Source organism: Sprattus sprattus (assembly GCF_963457725.1).
Source record: "Sprattus sprattus genome assembly, chromosome: 2".
Taxonomy (NCBI): Eukaryota; Metazoa; Chordata; class Actinopteri; order Clupeiformes; family Clupeidae; genus Sprattus; species Sprattus sprattus.
In genome coordinates, this window is record NC_137921.1 from 26,571,626 (window position 1) to 26,593,935 (window position 22,310).

At 43.6% G+C, this 22,310-nt stretch overlaps 2 protein-coding genes across 2 annotated transcripts in view; one reads left to right on the top strand and one right to left on the bottom strand.

Moving 5' to 3' along the window:
• On the top strand, window positions 1-5,365 carry dnttip2 (deoxynucleotidyltransferase, terminal, interacting protein 2). The gene is made up of 7 exons (XM_080833727.1): window positions 1-83; window positions 521-3,042; window positions 3,194-3,332; window positions 3,500-3,595; window positions 4,060-4,224; window positions 4,533-4,642; window positions 4,812-5,365. Exons 1-7 carry the CDS (start codon window positions 6-8, stop codon window positions 4,903-4,905), a joined length of 3,204 nt encoding a protein of 1,067 aa, XP_080689853.1. The 5' UTR covers window positions 1-5; the 3' UTR covers window positions 4,906-5,365.
• A 114-nt stretch (window positions 5,366-5,479) lies between these two features.
• Window positions 5,480-22,310, bottom strand: part of spata6 (spermatogenesis associated 6) — a gene marked incomplete at both ends in the record, with an annotated part of 37,732 nt that continues 20,901 nt past the window's right edge. Inside the window, 12 exon segments of the mRNA XM_080833298.1 lie at window positions 5,480-5,639; window positions 5,987-6,048; window positions 8,972-9,071; window positions 14,288-14,463; window positions 14,628-14,668; window positions 14,833-14,941; window positions 15,892-16,149; window positions 19,137-19,223; window positions 19,424-19,548; window positions 19,715-19,756; window positions 19,846-19,894; window positions 20,020-20,157. Of these exon segments, the coding sequence (XP_080689424.1) occupies window positions 5,480-5,639; window positions 5,987-6,048; window positions 8,972-9,071; window positions 14,288-14,463; window positions 14,628-14,668; window positions 14,833-14,941; window positions 15,892-16,149; window positions 19,137-19,223; window positions 19,424-19,548; window positions 19,715-19,756; window positions 19,846-19,894; window positions 20,020-20,157 (1,347 nt within the window).

Here is a 22,310-nt window from a genome sequence, read left to right on the forward strand (position 1 = left end):
TCAAGATGGTGGCCACCAGAAGAGGGGTACGCGTGGTGGAATCCCCTACTAAAACAAACCAAGATGAATCTTCCAGTTCATCGGTAATGTACCCACTCGTTGTATTGCTAGGATGCCAAAGCTCATTGACTTCCATAACCACCAACTGATTGCATGTATTTTACGAAATATGCAGTAGCTTAATGTTACAAAACTTTCGCTAACAGCTAACGGTAGCTAGCTATGCATTTGGAATGTGGTATGAGTAGCCTGTTAAAGAGATATAAACAGATGTGTTGTGTATATCCTCGGTGTTGACGTTTGCTTAAGTTAACCGTGTCTGTAGTGCTGCCTTGTCAGATGTTGATCACACTCTAATGTCAACATTTTTAATTGTAAGCCCTCCAGTGCTAACTACCACACATTAATGTTAGATCTATTTCTCTGCTTCTCATGCGGTCTCTCTCTTCCTCCTTCTGTTTCTATGTCCAAATGTTATGACACCGCTATTTTATTTACTGAAGTATGCATATCTTCCCAGGGAACTGCTACATCCACTAGAAGGAGCAGGAGAGTAACTGTTCAAGAGGAGGCTCAAACTCCCTCCTTGAGTAAAAGTGATGCCCAGAAGGCTGAACATGAGGTAACCAGTACTGCTAGCACCCACGAAGAAAAATCCACAGAGCAAGCTACTGCATGTGTTGAAAACCAATCTGAGGACATCCACGATGCTGACGTGTCAGACTCCGAGTCGTGCTGCTCGGTGGTGTCGGGTGCTCAAACACCAAGCACCAGGCCAACCAGGAAGAGGGGGCGTCCGCCGACCATGAGGAAGCCCACGAGCGGCACAGAGGAGGTGTCTGAAGCGGAGTCCTGCACGTCCTCCGTGTCCGCCACCCCTGGCAGATTCACCCGGAGTCAGAAGAAAAAGGTTCTGGTTGGTTCTGCTGCAGCTGACGAGGAGCCATCTGAGGCGGAGTCCTGCAGCTCTGTGACGTCTCGGAGCAAACGTGGAGATCCCCGCGTGGTAATGACCAGGAGCCAGAGGAAGACTGCTGCCTCCCATACTGAAGACACCGAACACTCAGAACAAGACTCCTATAATGGCAGCAAGTCCACGGTTCGCAAGAGCACCAGGGGCAGGAGGCCAAAGCCTGTGCTGCCTGTGCCTATAGATTTCGAGGATAGTGGAGACGTGTCCTCCTCCTCTGTGTCCAGAAGAACGCCCGCACGCAGAGCCAAAGCCGCTCCCTCTAGTGAAGCCTGCGCCCACGTCTCTGAGGACAATGAGTCTAGGCCCAGCACAAGGAGAACCACTCGTGGTAGAGCCAAAGACACAAGAGGCACGTCAGACTCTGAATCTGACCTAACTGTGTACAGTCCTCTGGGGAGTCCCTGCTCTCTGTTGGCGAGGAGCACCCCATGCAGCAGTCGCACGGGGTCGGCTAGCAGTAACCGCGGTGTGCTGGTAACCAGGTCCCTTCGTGTTGTCGCATCACGGGTGACTTCCCCGCTGCCGACCAACGATCTGGCACCAAACCAAGGGGATGGGGTTGCTCCTGTCTCAGATGCCATGGAAACCGGGGAAGAGATGGAGGTAGAAGGGCACGAGGCCACAGTCAAAGTGACTGGTGAGGAGGAAGAGGCCTGTCTCCTGGTTAGCAGCATCCGTGTGGCACCTCTTAGCAGGTCCCTCCGTAGTGACGTCACACTGGTGTCTCCTCCCCTGCCGACTGATGATCAGGCACCAAACCATGGGGATAGGGATGCTCCTGTCTCCATGGAAACAGGGGAAGGGCCCGAGGCCACAGTCAAAGTGACTGGTGAGGAGGAGGAGGCCTGTCTCCTAGTTAGCAGCATCCGTGTGGCACCTCTTAGCAGGTCCCTCCGTAGTGATGTCACACTGGTGTCTCCTCCCCTGCCGACTGATGATCAGGCACCAAACCAAGGGGATAGGGATGCTCCTGTCTCCATGGAAACAGGGGAAGGGCCCGTGGCCACAGTCATAGTGACGGGTGAGGAGGAAGAGGCCTCTCTCCTAGCAGAGGTGAGTGAGGAAGACCAAACTCTAATTGCAATGGAAGAGGAGGAAGACGCTGTCGACAGGGGAGTCACTGTGGTTGACCCAGCAGAGCTTGCTGCCAAGGAGGACACCCACACAGTCAGCCCATCAGTGGTAGTAACAGAATCAGTGTGTCCAGACACAGAGAGGGCAGAGGAGATCAATTCTATTGTAGATGAACATTCAGAAAAAGAAGCCTTAAAAGGCAGCGTGATGGTGTCTGAAGAAGCTGGTGGAAATATTGAATCTGGCCTGGGCAGTGTTGGCACTCTGACGACCCCATGTGCTGACACAGGAACAGTAACCGTATCTGATATCGTTGAAGCAGACACTAGTGAGGAAGCTACTGAAGGAAATGACCAACTCCTAACTGATGCACATCTCTGTAGTGACCAGACTGCCAAAGTGACTGTACATGAACCATCTGATTCCATGGCAGAGTTGGGTGATCGCACGGCAGAGGTAGTACATATAACAGAGGAAGTCGCAGAAGAAAACGTCACAGAATTGAATGCCCCAGGTGACAAAACTCTGGATTACACAGAGGTCAGTGAAAGTCTTGCAGATACTTCCTCCCGCATAGACATCGTGGTGTCTGTCCAAGACAGCGATCAGCCATCCGGAAGTGGGCAGTCACAGACACTTGCCGCTGTAAGTTTGCTTGACAGCAGTGATGATGATGATGAAGAAGAAGAAGAGGAGGAGAACGATGTGTGTAGTCTCACAAAGGCGAACGAGGCCTCTGAAAGCGAGGACGACGAAGCCAGCAGCTCAGAAGCAGCCCTCACAGCCAGGAGGAAGCCCAACGCTACGGCTCCCCTTCTCCCCAGTGACGGACTGTTTGTCATAGACACTGAGCCGGGCCTTCAGTCCTCTCAGAAGTACTACGCTGAAGAGGAGGAGCAGGAGGAAGATGTGGCGATGGAAGAGTTTGTCGATGAGGAGGATGAGGAAGATGACGAAGATACCAAAGTCCTGTTCACAAGCAGGGACCCAGCCTCGTAAGTGTTTACTTTCCCAGATTGTTTTTCTTGACATGCCTTTGCTTTGATGAAATGTTCCCTTTCTTTTACTCACTTGCAGACTGTCTCAGAGATTCAAAGATGTTCCCCTTAATCCTCTCCACTTTCTCTGTTTGACAATCTCTCATAGGAAAGAGTTATCCTGCAGTATTGATTCGGGCCTGAAAGTGAAGGAGCTCGGTGGTTTATACATCAATTTCGATGGCAGCAAATCAAAGAAAGTCTCCAGTAGCCTCAAAAAGCTGAAAGAGCAGAAGCACCTAGATGAGGTTAATTGGTTTTGATAATGATTTATGGCTTTGATGAGTCTGTTGTTTACACAAAGTTGTTTAGAAGATGGAATAGCTTTTTAGTTTTTTCCAAGAATACTGTTGTTGAGTCAAGACCCACACACCTCAACTTCTCAGCGTACTAAATTGCTTTCGATTCCCTTCAGCTGATGAAGAAGAGTGTTTTCGGGCCCGATTTTGAGAAGAAAGATTCTTTACCACCATATAAAGAATCTCTCAATGCTACGAAACTGAAGCGTAGGGTAAGTGTGATCAATATTTCCACGAGCAACTCAACCTATGGATAAAATAGGATCTTGCAGACTGTTGAAAGGGGCCTACAGAACAGCCATATCTTGAAGGCTTGTATGATCTCGGAACGCATAACCTTGTTGTTAGCTTTTGCTGCAGTTATAGTCATACACTGGCTTTTGTTATATTCAATCGTAAACGTCAGAATGTTTGTTACGCAGATTAGCCTAAAGAAAGATGGACAGAGAGGAATACATTGACTTCATGAAATGTGTTTTGTTTATTTGCTGGTCAAAACAACAACAAAAATGGCATTTTAAATAAATAATAGACCACCACAATATCCCCAGTTCTCCGTATTTAACTCTCACTCTAGACACTAAGAGCACTTAAGGGTCTTGCTCTGTGTCTAGGATGCTGCGGTATTCTTGTTCTTTGACTGGTTTGTGATTGTGCTCTGTGCTTCCATGCTCAGGAGGAACGTGCGAAGACCACTGGTGATGGCTGGTTCAACATGAAAGCACCAGAAATGACAGAGGAGCTGAAGAATGACCTGAAGGCCATCCAGATGCGATCCGCTATGGACCCAAAGCGCTTCTACAAGAAGAACGACAGAGAGGGCTTTTCTAAATATCTGCAGGTAGGATGGCATTTCAGTCAAATCATTCTTAATTTGGTGACTGTGACGTTTTGATGTCTCATTTGGTTAGTGTGTCTGGTCAGTAAGTATCAAAACTAAATACAACCATCTTGCAAATACTAGATCTTCACCGATTGAAAGTAATAATAAGCCATGTCTGTATTCATGCATGCTTGTCTTTGTCTATGATTGGTTAAAACAAGTGTTTAATTAGCTCCTTTTTTTTTTAGTTTAGGAACTCATTTGTGAGTCCATCAGTTTGTGCCATTTTCACTTAGCTCATGTTAACACTCACGTCTCTCCCACAGGTTGGCACAGTGGTTGACAGTCCGATAGACTTCTATCATTCCCGCATTCCCAAGAAGCAGAGGAAGAAGACCATTGTTGAGGAACTACTAGCAGATGCTCAGTTCCGAAGGTACGCTACTGACGACACTGTGCAATACTGGGCAGATTTAGTATGCTCTGTTCTTATAAGCGCTCACACAAACCTAAAGAGAACCACAAACTGAGGAGTAAAATAAAGTTTAATTTCACTTGGTCCTTATTGTGCTTGCTAACACCATTTCATTTTTCTGTTTTCACAGCTACAACAAGAGGAAATACCAAGAGATCATGACTGAGAAGGCTGCTCTACTGGCCGGCAAGAAACACAGGAAAAAGAAATTCAAGTCAAAGTAGAGAATAAAACCACCGAAAGTATATGTGTACATTTGTGTGGTCATTATAGAATAGTTTGGTATGAATGATTGTGAACGAGTGTTTTTTAAATTGCAAGAAATTAAGATGTAAATACACATGAGACCACATGAGTTTCTCAATGAATTTTTGTTGTTACACTGTTTACAAAATCAATTTGTAAATATTTTAGTTTTCAAGCATCAGGAGAATAGAAGTGATAATGTCATCTTTGTCAATATTGTTCGATGAGGATGTGCCAAAACAATACATGATCCAGTGGGGCGAAAAAACACTTGTTAAACAAAATATACCTTTATAACAGTCACAATAAATTCACTACAATAAGATCCATGATTTGTTTTAATTTTTCATAAAGCCATGAAGGGTGAACCCAGCACCCCAATGTATATGCCATGTTATTGTCATAATCCCTTTCACTTTAGCTTGCATCTTGCCTTTGTCTAGTTTGTAGTACAGTAGTATATGTATGTCAAAACTGGTAGTAAGTGCTTGTCTAGTTGTGTCTGTGCAACCCTCAGTGATCCTGATAATGCAGAGGGGTGGAGGAGTCTCTTCAGCTAGTGCTTGACATATTTCTGTAGAGGTTCTTGTAGATTCTGCCCAAGCTTTCCTCAAACACTGCTCTGTGGGGTTTGCCGGTGTAGGCCGCCGCTCTTGAGCTCCAGTAATGTCCATTATCCAAGTGAACAGATGTTTCATGTGCTGACACAGGGCTGCAAGACAGATGGAGGCAAGTTAGGCACTTCACTCCTTAATTCCTAAGCACATTCAGTGGCTACATTTAAATGTGACTAATCCATAATCATTATGATAGGTTGGGTGATGTCCAGACACATTTGCAAAATCAAAAAGGACAACTGTAATGTATCTTGTGGCCATCAGGGGGCGCTAAAGCATCACAAATGTACTATACAAGTGGGACGCTGACTTCAGTCTCACACTTCCTTTTCAAAGGACAAGTGTTCTGGAAGGTTATTACGTCATGGGTTCTTATTTAAGGTTGGTTCTGTGAGGTGGTGTCTGTGTTTGGACCCATGTGGAGGGAGCACAGACTGCAGACCTGTCCCGAAGACGCAGTCTGTCATGGCAACCTTCGTCAACAAGCTTGTCCTCATCCTCGTCCTGCCAAATGTGTTCCCAAAGGCGGAGAGAGGATTAGTATGATTGTGACAAATCAAATCAGAGTTGACTATATCTTAATATTGTACAAAACCATTTTGAACAATATATACAGCTGCGGAAAAAATTAAGAGACCACTTCAAAATTATCAGTTTCTCTGGTTTTACTATTTATTGGTATGTGTTAAAGTAAAATGTACCAACCATAAGGATTGAACCAAAGCGGACTGGAGGTTCTTCTAAGTTCGTCTTCTCTGATGAGTCCAATTTCACAGTAGGTGCAAGACTCTGTGGCTTGTAGGCCTCTCCAGGTCTCCGTCTAACCATCAGACGACCATGTGTTGGGCAAAGCTGAAAATTGGACTCATCAGAGAAGACGAACTTAGAAGAACCTCCAGTCCGCTTTGGTTCAATCCTTATGGTCTTTTACAAACCTCAGCCAGGCAAAGTACAACGTTGTCCCGGAAGAAAAACTTGCTTCCTTTTGCTCTGACAATGTTCCCCAACTCTGAGAAGTGTTTTTTCCAGCAGGGCAATGCTCCATGCCACACAGCCAGGCCAGTAAAGGTGTGGATGGAGTACCACCAGATCAGGACCCTGTCATGGCCAGCCCAATTTCGAGACCTAAATCCCATAAAAAACCCTCTGAAATGTGATCAAGAGGAAGATGGATGGTCACGAGCCATGAAAAGAAGCCGAGCTGCTTGAATTCTTGCGCAAGTAGTAGCATAAAGTCACCCAACGGCAATGTGAAAGACTGGTGGAGAGCATGCCAAGACACATGAAAGTTGTGATTTTAAATCAAGGTTATTCCACCAAATATTGATTTCTGAACTCTTCCTAAGTTAAAGCATTAGTATTGTGTAGTTTAAAAATGAATATGAGGTTGTTTTCTTTGCATTATTCGAGATCTGAAGACACTGCATCTTTTTTGCTATTTTGACCAATTGTCATTTTTCTGCAAATAAATGATCTAAATGACAATATTTGTATTTGAAATTTGGTAGGAATGTTGCCAGTAGGTTATAGAATAAAACAAAAATGTACATTTTACTTTAACACATACCAATAAATAGTAAAACCAGAGGAACTGATAATTTTGAAGTGGTCTCTTAATTTTTTATACAGCCGCGGAAAAAATTAAGAGACCACTTCAAAATTATCAGTTTCTCTGGTTTCTCCTAGTTCGTCTTCTCTGATGAGTCCAATTTTCAGCTTTGCCCAACACATGGTCATCTGATGGTTAGACGGAGACCTGGAGAGGCCTACAAGCCACAGAGTCTTGCACCTACTATGAAATTGGACTCATCAGAGAAGACGAACTAGGAGACCCTCCAGTCGGCTTTGGTTCAATCCTTATGGTCTTTTACAAACCTCAGCCAGGCAAAGTACAACGTTGTCCCGGAAGAAAAACTTGCTTCCTTTTGCTCTGACAATGTTCCCCAACTCTGAGAAGTGTTTTTTCCAGCAGGGCAATGCTCCATGCCACACAGCCAGGCCAGTAAAGGTGTGGATGGAGTATCACCAGATCAGGACCCGGTCATGGCCAGCCCAATTTCGAGACCTGAATCCCATAAAAAAAACTCTGAAATGTGATCAAGAGGAAGATGGATGGTCACAAGCCATGAAAAGAAGCCGAGCTGCTTGAATTCTTGCGCCAGGAGTAGCATAAAGTCACCCAACGGCAATGTGAAAGACTGGTGGAGAGCATGCCAAGACACATGAAAGTTGTGATTTTAAATCAAGGTTATTCCACCAAATATTGATTTCTGAACTCTTCCTAAGTTAAAGCATTAGTATTGTGTAGTTTAAAAATGAATATGAGCTTGTTTTCTTTGCATTATTCGAGATCTGAAGACACTGCATCTTTTTTGCTATTTTGACCAATTGTCATTTTTCTGCAAATAAATGATCTAAATGACAATATTTTTATTTGAAATTTGGTAGGAATGTTGCCAGTAGGTTATAGAATAAAACTAAAATGTACATTTTACTTTAACACATACCAATAAATAGTAAAACCAGAGAAACTGATAATTTTGAAGTGGTCTCTTAATTTTTTCCGCGGCTGTATATATATATATATTTACCAATAAGGACCTTTTATCAGCATAAAAGGAAAAATATGCAAAGTAACTTTATTGAATAATCTATGTATACAAAAGAATATTACGATAACGATTTGTAATTAATTATGAGACATGTATGCTACTGGTTGATAGTCTTTAAACAAATCCCCTTCCCCGTGAAGTGGATTACACATTTTTTATCCTTACGCAGGGGTTTCAACCACCAAGAGCCTGGCGCCCAGCCTCAATGGCACCTTTTTCTCTCGCTTTTGTGTGAGCGAAGATGAGCTTATAACAGCAGCTCCCTGACAGCAATCCCCACTCCACCACCCAGCCCCCTACCCTCCCCAAAAGAGGCCGGCCTGCCTGCCTGCCCCGCGAGCCTTGGAGTAATTAGTGAGGTTTTTGGGGAGCTTTGTTTTGTTTTCACCCTTTCCCTCATCACCATTAGGGTACTCAAGCTGCACAGTGATGCTGTTTTGTGTAACACCTGCCAGCTCTCAATCCCCTTTTACTTCACAGTGGATTTAAAATGAAGGGACAGGAGACGCTCAGGCACACACCGACTTAATACATGACACACACACACACACACACACACACTCTGATAATACACTCATATGCCTGAGAGAAACACACACACACACACACACACACACACACACACACACACACACACGATGCAGCAGAGGCCTATGCAACCCCACTGCTGCAGCTCCTGGAGCCCTCGTCTCCTAATAAAAATGAACTTCTCAAAGTGAGATTCTCATCTCTGAGGTCTTGTATGGCTATTGATTAGTGTGCAGTATGTTGCATCGCGCTGCCCTGGGTGCAAATGTCAAACGGCAGCGACTCACGAAGGTGAGTTGGCAGCGTGCGCTTCCACTCCTGAGGATCTTCTCCACCCGTTTGTGAATCACTTCCCAGCGACACGGACTCGACTCGTCACCCTTAAACCTGGGAAAACAAACAACTGCATTAGCACACAGTAATAAACACACATCATGCCTTCAATTAGAACACCCACATGGTTCTAAGATGATGGCTACACAACATCTGCAACATTTGTTATTAAGGACTAGACCAGTGTGAGGAAAAAACACATGTCCACTAGTTTGTCCACGAATAGTCTGTGCTGTGTGACCAACTATGCCAAAGTGTCTGAAGGAAATGAGAAGACAGTTACCCAAGACTGCAAACACTACATGAGACACACATAACCACACAAATAGTAAGTCTTCAAAGATGCAGTTGCCATCTTGGTAAGTATGCACACAGTTGACTGGCTGGGACATGCTTCATGTCTATGCTGTCACATTAAGCACCTGTGAGACAACCACAGACCGAAAATTAGTTATTTCTCTAAAGAGAGAGCTCAAATAACAAAAATAACCACAAAAAAATAACTCCTTTTTTGGATTAAGGGTCACAGACACCATCTTCCTCAGTCTTTCGGCCCACCTGGCATTATAGGTGCTTCACACCATAGCCGAGGGTCAGGCGCTCAGTGCACGAGCCACTGGACTTTATATGCAGGACACAAAGTTGGCATCCAGCCCCTTCCTCTGGGGCTTCCATCAAACACTTCCCCTGAGCGAGAGCGAGAGCGTGCCTCCCTCCTGATTGTCCGAATCTGCGCAGGCAGCAGTAATCTCCTGCCCTCTAACTGCTGTCATGCTTTCAATCCGCAGAAGAGGCCCCTCACATTTCCCACTATTTACCCCACAGTTTAAAATTGTCTATTGATTTTAATGTTCATTCCTGAGCTTCAAAGAGAGAGAGAGAGAGGGAGAAAGAGAGGAAGAAAAAAAAAAGTCAAGTAGGGGGACAAATAAACAAACGTCTGCCAGTTCAGCTCGCAGCTGCTCAGATCAATGACAGAGGTCTCTCAGAATTTATTACATTGTGTGTCAGGGTCAAACGCGTTCAATCTCCCTGGAACATAATCAATACCATTTCCCTCTTGTTTTCCCTGGGATTTTCCCCCACGTTCTTTTAAGTAATGAACAAACATAACAAGACATCAGATCCTGTAATTTGAAGGGGAGCGAGTAAATTCATCTCCACTGTCACTGATAATCATCCCGTGGATTTGGAGGCCGGTGCCATGTTTCATTTGGCTGCTCCTCTCCGGAGATCCATATTTTGTCAATATCGCATAAATGGGATTTCTGAGGGGGAAATCTGTACAGGCCCTGCTTGGTCTGTCGATGCCGCAAAAATAAATAGTTCTGTTCCAAGGATGACACATTCTGCACAGATTCCAATGAGAAATCTATTAAAAGCTGAGTTACAGACGCAGCTAATATTATTTCACTCTGACAATCGGGCATGGAACACGTAGCATAGACAAGGATTAGTATGGCCCAGCATTCCACGAGGGGATCAATCTGTATGATCAATAATTACTTCTGAGGCGTAAACAGACCTCAGCTGCACAAACAAATCCAAGCAAAGGTCTTTTGCAGAGGTGGCAAAGCACAGCAAAAAAAATAAAAAATAAAAAACATTTGCCCCTGAAATAATAATAAATATAGCTGCAAGCAGCGATGGCGGTTTCCTCCTCCAAACATTGCAAACCAGGGAAAAATTTAGTTTTGTGACAATTTGTCACCGTAAAGAAAAATTCATGCTGCAGACTTACCAATGGGATATTAAATTTCAAATGCAATACTGTGCTAGAAAGCTGTGAAATTTGGCACACTCATTAAGGACAGTCCCTTCTTTATTCACAGCAAGTTTCATGCCTCTCATTAGACCACTCTAGCGCCACCAACGGGTCACAGTTGGACTTGTGTTTACACATGCAACTTTTGAACCGTATGACTGATTTTCAAAAATGAGGTACCATTAGATTCCCTGGATCAAGACGAATTAAACACACTCTATGACGTCAATATCACTCAAATATTTGCTGACATTTGACTTCACTTCCTGTTTGGCGCCTTTTCTGCTGAATTTGAGTGGCTGTACCGGACAAACGGTTATGAGGATCAAAATTCTAAATAGTAACTTTTGTGAGGCTAGGTCTGAAGATCATCTCTGGTGATTTTGAAGAAGATTTGCCAAAAATTGTAGGAGGAGTAGGCTTTCAAAGGTTTTTGATAAAACCGGAAATAGCGGAAAATCTATAGTACCGGAAATTGACGCCATGGGGTGGGTTTAATTCGTCTTGATCCAGGGAATCCAATGGTGCCTCATTTTTGAAAATCGGTCACACGGTTCAAAAGTTGCGTGTGTTACAAAAGTCCAACTTTGACCTGTTGGTGGCGCTAGAGTGGTGTAATGAGAGCCATGAAACTTGGTGTGAATGAAGAAGGGACTGTCCTTAATGAGTGTGCCAAATTTCACAAAAAGTTACCATATGGTTCTAGGGGCTGCCATTGACTCCCATGGTACTAACATAATAATACGAAAGCCTACAATAACAACTAGAATGCGTTTCGTGAACGAACTGCGAGAGTGTGCTTGCTCTGTTTTTCTCTCATGTTTGCTTGTTTATTGTGAAAGGGTTTAGTGTGTTCGTTGGCATAAAAAGTTAGTCTTCTCTTATAAGCCTAGTTAGTACATGTGATTAGAGCTAGCAACCATGAATTGCAGATTAAGGGGTCCCCTATCAGTGTTCATTTTGGCAGCTATTTTAGATTCAGTCTTAAGACAAAAATGCATATTAGTTTTAGTCACATTTAGTCATAATTATCCTTCTTAGTTTCAGTCTAGTTTTCGAAAACTGAGCACACTACAATAGCTACGCTGTGTCCAGGTACATCCTCAAACGTTTTTCAGGTAACCTAATGGTTCAAGGTCTCTCATGAATCATTACTCCCAGGACACGGGTTAATGTTAACTCACGCTATCGGTCCTCTCCAACCACATTAGCAACAAAATAAACTGGTGAGCTAACAAGGTAACCATTCTTTCAGTATAAGCTACTTTTGCATATCTACAACGTATAGGTATTACAGCTGCTTAACACAGCTAGGATAGCTAACGTTACCGTTGTAGGAATACAAGCCTTAACCCACTATATCAATCCACACAACTAAATTCATGAATTACTTCAAAGGTTTACTTCAAAACTTGAATTAAGGAAAAGTATCCCCTGTTACGGCTAGCTGAAACTGCCAGTGGATACTCCCATGGATGGGAGACGTTAGCTGCTACGGCTAACACCATCAGTTTCCATTAAAATTTCAGTCAGTACACTGAAAATGCTGCCATTCAACTCACCTTAACGAAGTGGAAATACGGTAGCTAGGTTAGAAACTGTAGTTACTCTTATTCTTTTTCAAAGTTGAATTGAGAGGGACTGAGAGACGAGGTTCCTTGAATTTGGCACAGGTGTCAGTGAAGCACAGCTGCAAGCCAGTTTAATGACCCTATTATGATGTCATCATGGCAGAGCGCTCTGCCATGCAAGTCTATGGGGGAAAAAGGTGATGAAAAAAGAGAGATAAAAAAGGAGTGACAAGGAGTACCGCCACGAAAAGTCATAGCAACCTGCACCGGATCGGGCCGGACGTTTTGGTGTTTGAATGGCGTCTCTAGCTCAATCGGGCGAGGAGTAGTTAGCTGCAAGAAAAACGGGGAGAATAAATAAAGAAAACTTGACGATAACAATACTGTGCTTCCCTTCGGGCAAGCACACTAACTAGAATGCGTTTCGTGAACGAACTGCGAGAGTGTGCTTGCTCTGTTTTTCTCTCATGTTTGCTCGTTTATTGTGAAAGGGTCTAGTGTGTTCGTTGGCATAAAAAGTTAGTCTTCTCTTATAAGCCTAGTTAGTACATCTGATTAGAGCTAGCAACCATGAATTGCAGATTAAGGGGTCCCCTATCAGTGTTCATTTTGGCAGCTATTTTAGATTCAGTCTTAAGACAAAAATGCATATTAGTTTTAGTCACATTTAGTTATAGTTATCCTTCTTAGTTTAAGTCTAGTTTTCGAAAACTGAGCACACTACAATAGCTACGCTGTTTCCAGGTATCCTCAAACGTTTTTCAGGTAACCTAATGGTTCAAGGTCTCTCATGAATCATTACTCCCAGGACACGGGTTAATGTTAACTCACGCTATCGGTCCTCTCCAACCACATTAGCAACAAAATAAACTGGTGAGCTAACAAGTTAACCATTCTTTCAGTATAAGCTACTTTTGCATATCTACAACGTATAGGTAGCTTACGTTTAGCCCCGTACTCAGATATTACAGCTGCTTAACACAGCTAGGATAGCTAACGTTACCGTAGTAGGAATACAAGCCTTAACCCACTATATCCACACAACTAAATTCATGAATTACTTCAAAGGTTTACTTCACAACTTGAATTAAGGAAAATTATCCCCTGTTACGGCTAGCTGAAACTGCCAGTGGATACTCCCATGGATGGGAGACGTTAGCTGCTACGGCTAACACTATCAGTTTCCATTAAAATTTCAGTCAGTACACTGAAAATGCTGCCATTCAACTCACCTTAACGAAGTGGAAATACGGTAGCTAGGTTAGAAACTGTAGTTACTCTTATTCTTTCTCAAAGTTGAATTGAGAGGGACAGAGAAATACGGTTCCTCTTATTCTTTTTCAAAGTTGAATTGAGAGGGACAGAGAAAATGCGGTTCCTTGGATTTGGCGGAGGTGTCAGTGAGAAGCACAGGTGCAAGCCAGTTTAATGAGCCTATTATGATGTAATAATGCACAGAGTTCTGCCATGCAAGTCTATGGAGAAAAAAGGGGATGAAAAAGAGGAATAAAAAAGGAGTGGCAAAAAGTACCGCCACGAAAAGTCATAGCGGCTTGCACCGGATCGAGCCGGACATTTCGGTGTTTGAATGGCGTCTCTATCTCAAACGGGCGAGGAGTAGTTAGCTGCAAGAAAAACGGGGAGAATAAATAAATAAAGAAAACTTGACGATAACAATACTGTGCTTCCCTTCGGGCAAGCGCACTAATAACAAAACGGAGGAAACCTAATTAAAAAAACCTTTTTCCCCTTGTGTATGTTTGCTGAATTTGGTGTCTTGCGAGTGGTGTTAGCTGGTGTGCTCTTTGACTGTCATAAGATTTCTAGGCAGGGAGACCTCACCATCCCCTCCACATCGATCCTCCAGCGTGCTCCCCCAATGGAAATTACTACCCTTATCTGTCTGAGCGAACTAGCATGTGCTGGGTACGTACCTCTCCTTCAGCGAGGAGCGGTTGAGCACCGGGCTCCGTGCGGCCTTGCTGCTGCTGCTGGTCAGTGCTGGGGTGGAGTGGGCGGCTGGAGGACTCCTTCGGAGAGGACTGCTGCTGGGTCTCTGACTGGGAGGATCCACTGGGGAAGGGCTGGCTTTGAGGGAACACATCCTCACCTGCAGACACAACACAATAGTTTAGAAACTCTAATTCTAGATGTAGAAAAACGACATTTACATCATAAATGCACACACTTAAATATAATATAAATTGTCCTTCATTTGGTTGACTTAACTCTGTTTCAAGGATGTGTGTGAGTGTGTTACTAGTGATGACATACTTTAGCTGGAGTTGACCTTCTGCTGGATAGATGTGACATATCTGAGGAGAAAAACAGATCCCAAAATGATTAATTATAACGGCAACGAGCAGGAAGAAGTCTCTTCATTTTCTTCGGGGCCAAATGAAAAACAAGTCTTCTCGTGGTTGTGTTTTTGTGGTCTGGCACTTTCTTACAATGTTTTTTGTTTACAAGTCAAGCCTACCTGCAGCAGAGTGAGTCGATTCATTGAGGACAGACCTCCAGCTGGTGGAGGAAAGAGACGGCACCCCGTTTGAGGTCTCAAGCACAGAGGTACTCAGACTGTGGGGAACCTGCAAACATCAAGACAATCAGCACCCTCGCCTCAAAGATAAATAATTCCTTTTTCAGTTAGCTCGACAAGCAGAGAGCCGTTTACCTCCTTCAGGCTTGGCTCTCATTGCCTCCTCTCCCTCTCACCCCATGTTAATTGCTTTGAGGAGGTTAAACTGTGAAAGGTTGCTTTGGTCACATCTATGGCTCCTAGCTGAATCCCACTCAGGTGAGTCGGCTGGACTTCCACCCAACTTCAATTAAACCAGAGCCACTCCAATTAAACAGCAATATTATCACACTCGCTAATGAAACAAGCTATTTGCTTTTACATAAGTAAGTATGCTGACTTTAAACTAGCACCGTTAATGCATTCGGAGAGCTTATCTTCCTCTGTGGGAAACTATTTGTTAATCATGGTTTGACTCTTAATTACCCAGGTTAATTGTAGCCTCCGGATTTACTTGAGAGATGAAAAAAAAAAAGCAAACCACGGCTTGTGTTTCTGAAAGGGCGAACATACAAGGAAATGCCATGGTGATACCACAGGCAAGCCCAAGTCTTGCCTTTCATGACATGACAGCTTTGATATTTACACCACGGGACTTGATGTTATTTTATTGAACACTCCGACAGAAACAAGACCGCTGACTTTAAAGCAGCTAAGAACCTCGACGGGGGTGATCCGCATTGCTCACCAGGCGAGGCACTTTAAGGGAGAAATATATCTTCATAAACACATAATCCTTCAAAACACATGAAGGGAAAATAATGCTCTTAAACCTATGCAGGCATGTAGTAAATACTTCATTAAAATTGCTTTTGAAGCACGCTAATCTGATTTAAAGTTGGACTATTTCATTTAAGATGACAAAATACACAAACACGTGACGTCCAACACATAGGAGCCTGGTAGGAATACATGAAGATTACTGAGAGCTGAAGTTGGCCACCATTCCGCCCGCCTTACCACGAAGGGGGGCTGTCTGCGCGTCTCCTTCCTGAAGGCGTGCGGCCCCAGCTGGAGGTGGCAGAGGCGCTGCCTGGCATCCTCCGACAGCTGGCACATCCTCCGGTGGGTGTATGGCGAGGGCGCACGGGTCAGGGAGGCGACAGTGGGTCTGTCATACCCGCTGGATGCCGCCGCCGCGCTGCCTGGCCCACTCCTCCCCGCGGTGTCAGGGCTCCGACTGATGCTGGCAGGTTTAACCGGGGACTTGCAGGATTTCTGAAACACACGCAGGAATCCCACAAGTTAGAGCATATCAATTCAACACAAGGCAGCTGCTAGATATGAGGCCAGACACCTTCCTGTTCTGTTATGGAACCGCTTGCTATCTGAGACCAACAAGCTCTTGTTGCATTCTATCTTCATGTACGCTATTATATAACTGCACATAACTGCTGGTGTTAGAGCCCTACCTTTTAATTATATATCACATTTAATAAAAGCTGACTAGTATTGTATCCATAAAAAAAAAAGAAAGGTGAAAAGTACATAAACAAATCCTGCCTGAAACAAACACACACACAGCATGAAGACAAGAGGTCCCCATCTCCTCTCGGCAGCAAAAGGGCTTCAATAACTCTAATATGTGCTAACATGATTGTGCATCGCAATAACAGTGCTCCTGCGGGCGCTGCCGGGATACATTTTTAAAAATGTTAATTGCATTTGATGGCCAGTTTCAGACTAATACAGTAATGGCATTACATGGATGTAAAAACAAAGATCATTTAAATGCTAATTGGAACAGCCTGGCTGGCATATTAACTCATTTTGAAGAGCGGAATAGATAAATCCTGATGGTGAATGTTATTTGAAGGGAACTGTTTAAATGGAATTAAACTAAGGAGGGTTTCTGTTTTATATTCTCCTCCTTTTACATTCTTCCTCTCTTCTCCCCCTCTTTTCTCCTTCCTACTCTCTCTTTCTTTTGGTCGAAACACAAAGGAGCCTTTTCCAACCATGAGGCACGCTTGTCTGATGTGATTAGTAGGTCTGGTGGTATTGGTGACTGGTGATAAAGCAGCCTGTCCTTGAGAGAACAAAGCCTGCGCTACAAGTAGCTTATTAAACCAGAAACACCAGCCGCTCAAATGCATGCAAATCACGCCGACAGCCCATTTACAAAGTGCGCCGTGTCAAGTCCAAACCAGAAGACTTTACAAAGAGGGACATGCACATAAATAGTGACAGAATCGGCGCAGACAACAGTGAGACCAGACCAGACAGCAAAAACAAGAAAAATGCATATAAGAAAGTGAGTGAAAATGGCAGTGGACGAGGACGAGGATGAGGACGAGGAGAGAGTGGATGTTCTTTCAAAGCGACAAACCTGATATAATTAGTTTACTTCCTGATGTCCAGCTAATGAGAGAAGACGTGAATCATTGACATAAGAGAGTTTCAGAATCTTAACTTATGAATTTGCAGAATTGCAAAATGTCAGGACAATTACTTTTCAATCTTCAATTTGGCAAGGTGTCCATGCAAAGCATCTCAATGATCTAGTTCTCTCACAGGTTTCAAAGGCAATGTATGCAGGAGATTGTCACTTGGCTGGCATGAGATGCAGGCCTAGAAGCAACACCACAAAGATACGTCCTGACACAAGAATTTGTGTTCTCATTAGCGCTCTCAAGTATAGCACACACACACACACACACACAATTCAAAATAGCTGCTAGGCTAGTCAAAGTGGATCAGTCTTGGCAATACTCAAAGGTTTGTCGGTCCACTATGACCGCCTCTGTCTGTGACCTTCTGAACCCACGGCCAGAAACCCTCGTCTCGTCCTCTAGTGATTCATATCTTGTTGCACAGTCTTCCTGTCAAGACAGGCAGTTTGCCCAACAATTTCCATTTAAACAAATGGTCCTCCTGACAACACAGCAAGAACAATGCATCTCCATCTCACCAACCCGAACGAGCCCACAGTTTGGAGCACTGACCCAGTCCTCTCAGGCCTGTTCAGGGGGCTTTTAAATTCCCCAGAAAATGGCAGCATAACTGGCTGTCATGCTGCTCGTCATGTTGCCTTTAGGAGCGACTGAGGCATCAGGCAAGAAATTATTCCCACAAAACCGAGAGCGGCATTCACTGAACAAATGGTCTGATCAATTCTCCAAGTCAGAACTATTTTGTTTGAAGAGTAGAGGGGAATTGTACAGATCTCAGATGTTCACAATGGCAGCTGAATTAGAAAGACATCTGACCAAAACAATGTGTCTCTCTTATGTAAACAGATGGCTCCACTGCACAGATCAAACAAAAGCAGGAGAGCTCACTGCTGATGCTACGTATCAATAGATAATCTGGTGCGGTAAAATTGTAACGCATGTCTTTACACCACTGGGACACCTATGTCATAGAAAGGGACACAATGTAGAAGGTCATTACACTGACTGACAGATCTATTCTTTGGAAGACAGGAAACAAATTCTTTGTTGGTTCCCCATGGTCACTTTGACAGAGATGGTTTTGTTATCAGCAAACCCATTCTTTTTGGTCTACTTTCCATGAGAGAAAAAAAACATTGAATAAAATATTTTAATGTGTACCCGTTCCCAGGAAGAAAACACAGCGATTAAATGTATTCTATACTATTCTATTGTAACTACACTGTCAGTTACACTTGATAAATGCATCTGCTAAAGGAATGACTGCATTTGTGAATTCATTATGATGTCTAATGTGCATAGCAAGCTTCTGGATGTTTTTTTTTCTAAAACCTGTGGCAGAAATGACAGTGACACACACACACACACACACACACACACACACACACACACACACACACACACACCAACACAATTCAAAATAGCTGCTAGGCTAGTCAAAGTGGATCAGTCTTGGCAATACTCAAAGGTTTGTCGGTCGTCCACTATGACCGCCTCTGTCTCTGACCGTCTGAACCCACGACCAGAAACCCTTGTCTCGTCCTCTAGTGATTCACATCTTGTTGCACAGTCTTCCTGTCAAGACAGGCAGTTTGCCCAACAATCTCCAATAAAACAAATGGTCCTCCTGACAACATGCAGCTTCTAGGAACACACCTGAACACTTCCAGGCACTGCATTTTCCTTGTGACATATCAAAGCAGTGTGCAGCACAAATCTTTGCATCTGGTTATCACACCTTTGCTACGGGTAACACCTGGACAGAGAGCAGACAGCATATAGATAGGGCGGACAGAGAGAGGTCTGACTTACCGAGGAGGATACAGCAGGCCGCCTATCTCTCACCTCACATTCTTCTATGGTGGTGGTGGTGGTGAACTCCACTTTGGGAGAGATTCCCTGTGGGAGGCAGAATGAGACATGCTCAGAAAGAGAAAAAAACAATAAATAAATAAAACAAGATGGGAAGAGCAAATAACATGTCCAGTGGATCGATTTGCCAAAACAGTCTGTGTCCTCCAGGAAACGTATCACAAAACAGGGTAAGCTTTTAAGATGGACCACAGATATGACCAGGCCTGACTTAGACAAAGACCCACGGGAAAGGTGATGGATTTCTTCATCAGAAGCTCTCTCTGTGGACAGGGGGCTTTAGGAAACACAGAGGGCCCTGGGTAGAGGAAGTCACAGGTGTTTTCCTCAAGGGTAGCCAAGATTTCCCCCTCTGCAGACAAATACAATCACAGTAACATCACCTTGCAGCACCAGAAGGGCTTCACACCAGTCTAAGAATAGTTGTTGAAGTGTTCCAAACAAAAAATCCCCACAATGTACACTGAAAATGTTGTACAATACAGAATATTTTAAGGAGAGGTAGAAGAACAAATCACCTGGTGGTACCACCTGAATTAGCTCAAAGAATGTTGCATCACCTGCAGGGGGAAAAAAGACAAGTGAGCATTGTAAGAAAATGGAGTTGATCTTAATCAGGATCCATAAGAGTCCATTGGAGACTACTTACACTCTAGGAGGTCAGCAATGTCACTGGGGTCAACTACATGGGAGAAAGACTAGCGAGGGGACAGAGGAGAAGCACATGAGTAAAGCTATCTGAATTACATCAGGACTGGGTACATTTCTAAAGGCATCCTGGTAGTGGAGGCGTAGGCCTGTCGTTTCTGTGAAGAGGACACACCTTTGTAAATACCATGTTTTTGTGGAACAAAAGAGGAAAGACGGCAGGCACACAGTGCGTCTTCTGAAACTGGTCCATGATGCGGACACTGAGGTAAATGTCTTGCTGAGAGGGCAACATCAGCCCTGGGCAAGTGATCTGGGGAAAAGAAAAACAAAGCAGTCTGTGGCACAAACATTAGGCAACAGCTGTAACCGTCAACATATCTGTTTAAGGGACTTTTGACGGTAAATAACTGCCATGAGACATTTTAATGTCAATGGTTTATGGGTTTAATGCCTGAGCCGAAAGCCCAATCGCTAGATAACTATTAATTTGCACGAATATTCAGTATTTAATTCACCGTGTGGAGAAGAGAATGGAAACTTAAATTACAACTAGAAAATGCATTTCCTGAAGGAAATACCAGTGCATGAAATGCAAAAGTTAAGAAAGAACGAATAAAAGAAAAGTGAAAGAAGGAAGGAAGAAAGGAAAGAACAGTAAAAGAAGGAAAGAAGAGTTGAAGAAGGAAAGAAGAAAGGAAAGAAGAGTGAAGAAAGGAAAGAAGAGTGGAAGAAAGAAAGAAGAAGGGGAGAAGAAAGGAAAGAAGAGTGAAGAAAGGAAATTAGAGTGGAAGAAGGAAAGAAGAGTGGAAGAAGGAAAGAAAAGTGGAAGAAGGGAAGAAGAGCCGAAGAAGATAAGAAGAAAAGAAAGAAGAGTGAAAGAAGGAAAGAAGAAAAGAAAAAGGTAAGAAGAGTGGAAGAAGGGAAGAAGAAAGGAAAGAAGAGTGGAAGAAGGAAAGAAGAAAGTAAAGAAGAGTAGAAGGAAGAAAAGAAGAAAGGAAAGAAGAGAGGAAGAAACAAAGTAAGGAAAGAAGAGTGAACAAGAGTGGCTCTGGGTAAAGACAGTAAAGTGAAAATATTGAAAGAAGGAGAAAAGAGTGAAGCAGAGAGATGGAGTGTGAGAGAAAGTAGAGTGAGAGTGATAGAGAGAAAAAAAAGTAGAGTATGGAAGGTGTCTATTAATATTCCTAGTTATACAGTTGAATGGAGAAGTACAGAGAGAAGAGGACCCTTGGAGGCTTGCCGCAGGTGTCAGTGAAGCACAGGTGCAAGCCAGTTTAATTACCCTATTATGATTAGGGTTGGGTACCGAGAACCGGTACCAATACGGCACCGGTTCCATACAACCGATACCTACCCGGACCGAAATGCAACGCAGATTTCGGTGCTTCCTTTCGGTGCCTGAGCAGATAATTATTATTATTTTTTTTTTTTTTATTAAAATTTTTATAATTTAACAAAACTAGCGATAGCTAACGAGAAGTAACGTTAGTGGCGTAGATCTTTCTGAGTACGATCTGTATACTTTTTTGTGTTGATAACAGATTTCGTGGGGCACATATAAAACTGCTCCATCTCCCAATATAGACTCTTGTCTGTGTCGCTCACGCTGCATTCCGTATGGGACTAGTGGAAACGGGATTTGTGTTGAGGAGTTGCCATGGTAATGGGTTGACTTGCGTGTGGTTTCGGTTTCAAGATAAGTGTGGTTGTTCTAAGCAGAAGTTGGATACGCTTTATTAAACGGAGAGCTACCGTCTCATCCAAAGATATTCCTTCTCAATGTGAGTTCTTAAGAGAGCACTAACTTGGACGCTACAATAACATTGCAACAGTCTGACAGCGAAGAGCAGGCAGCCTTGCACAAGAGCAAGCACAAACAGAGCTAGCCATCAATATAACGGAGAAAATGTCGAAAGGTAAACGATCAAAAGTGTGGCTGTATTTCGCACAAAAAGATTCAAACAACGCGACGTGCAGCATATGCAACAACAAAATTGCGTGTAAATGGGGGAGAGAACTCAAGAGGCCCTGAAGCTTTACACTATCTACCCATTTACCCACACTCAATGGCTTCCCAACACCCAACACTAACATCAAAAACCTTGGTGTAACTATCAACCAAGACCTCCTACTTGACTCACACATAAAACAGATCTCAAAGACATCATTTTTTCATTTACGCAATATTGCCAAAATTAGAAAGGTCCTATCCCTCCAAGATGCAGAAAAACTAATCCACGCATTTATTACTTCCCGTCTCGATTATTGTAATGCTCTCCTGTCCGGATGCAGCATCAACACAATAAAGAGCCTCCAACTTATACAGAACGCTGCTGCTCGTACACTCACCAGAACTAAAAAATATGAACACATCTCACCGGTACTCGCTTCTTTGCACTGGCTCCCCGTTAAAAGTAGAATCGACTTCAAAGTACTCCTGCTAACATATAAAGCCCTAAACGA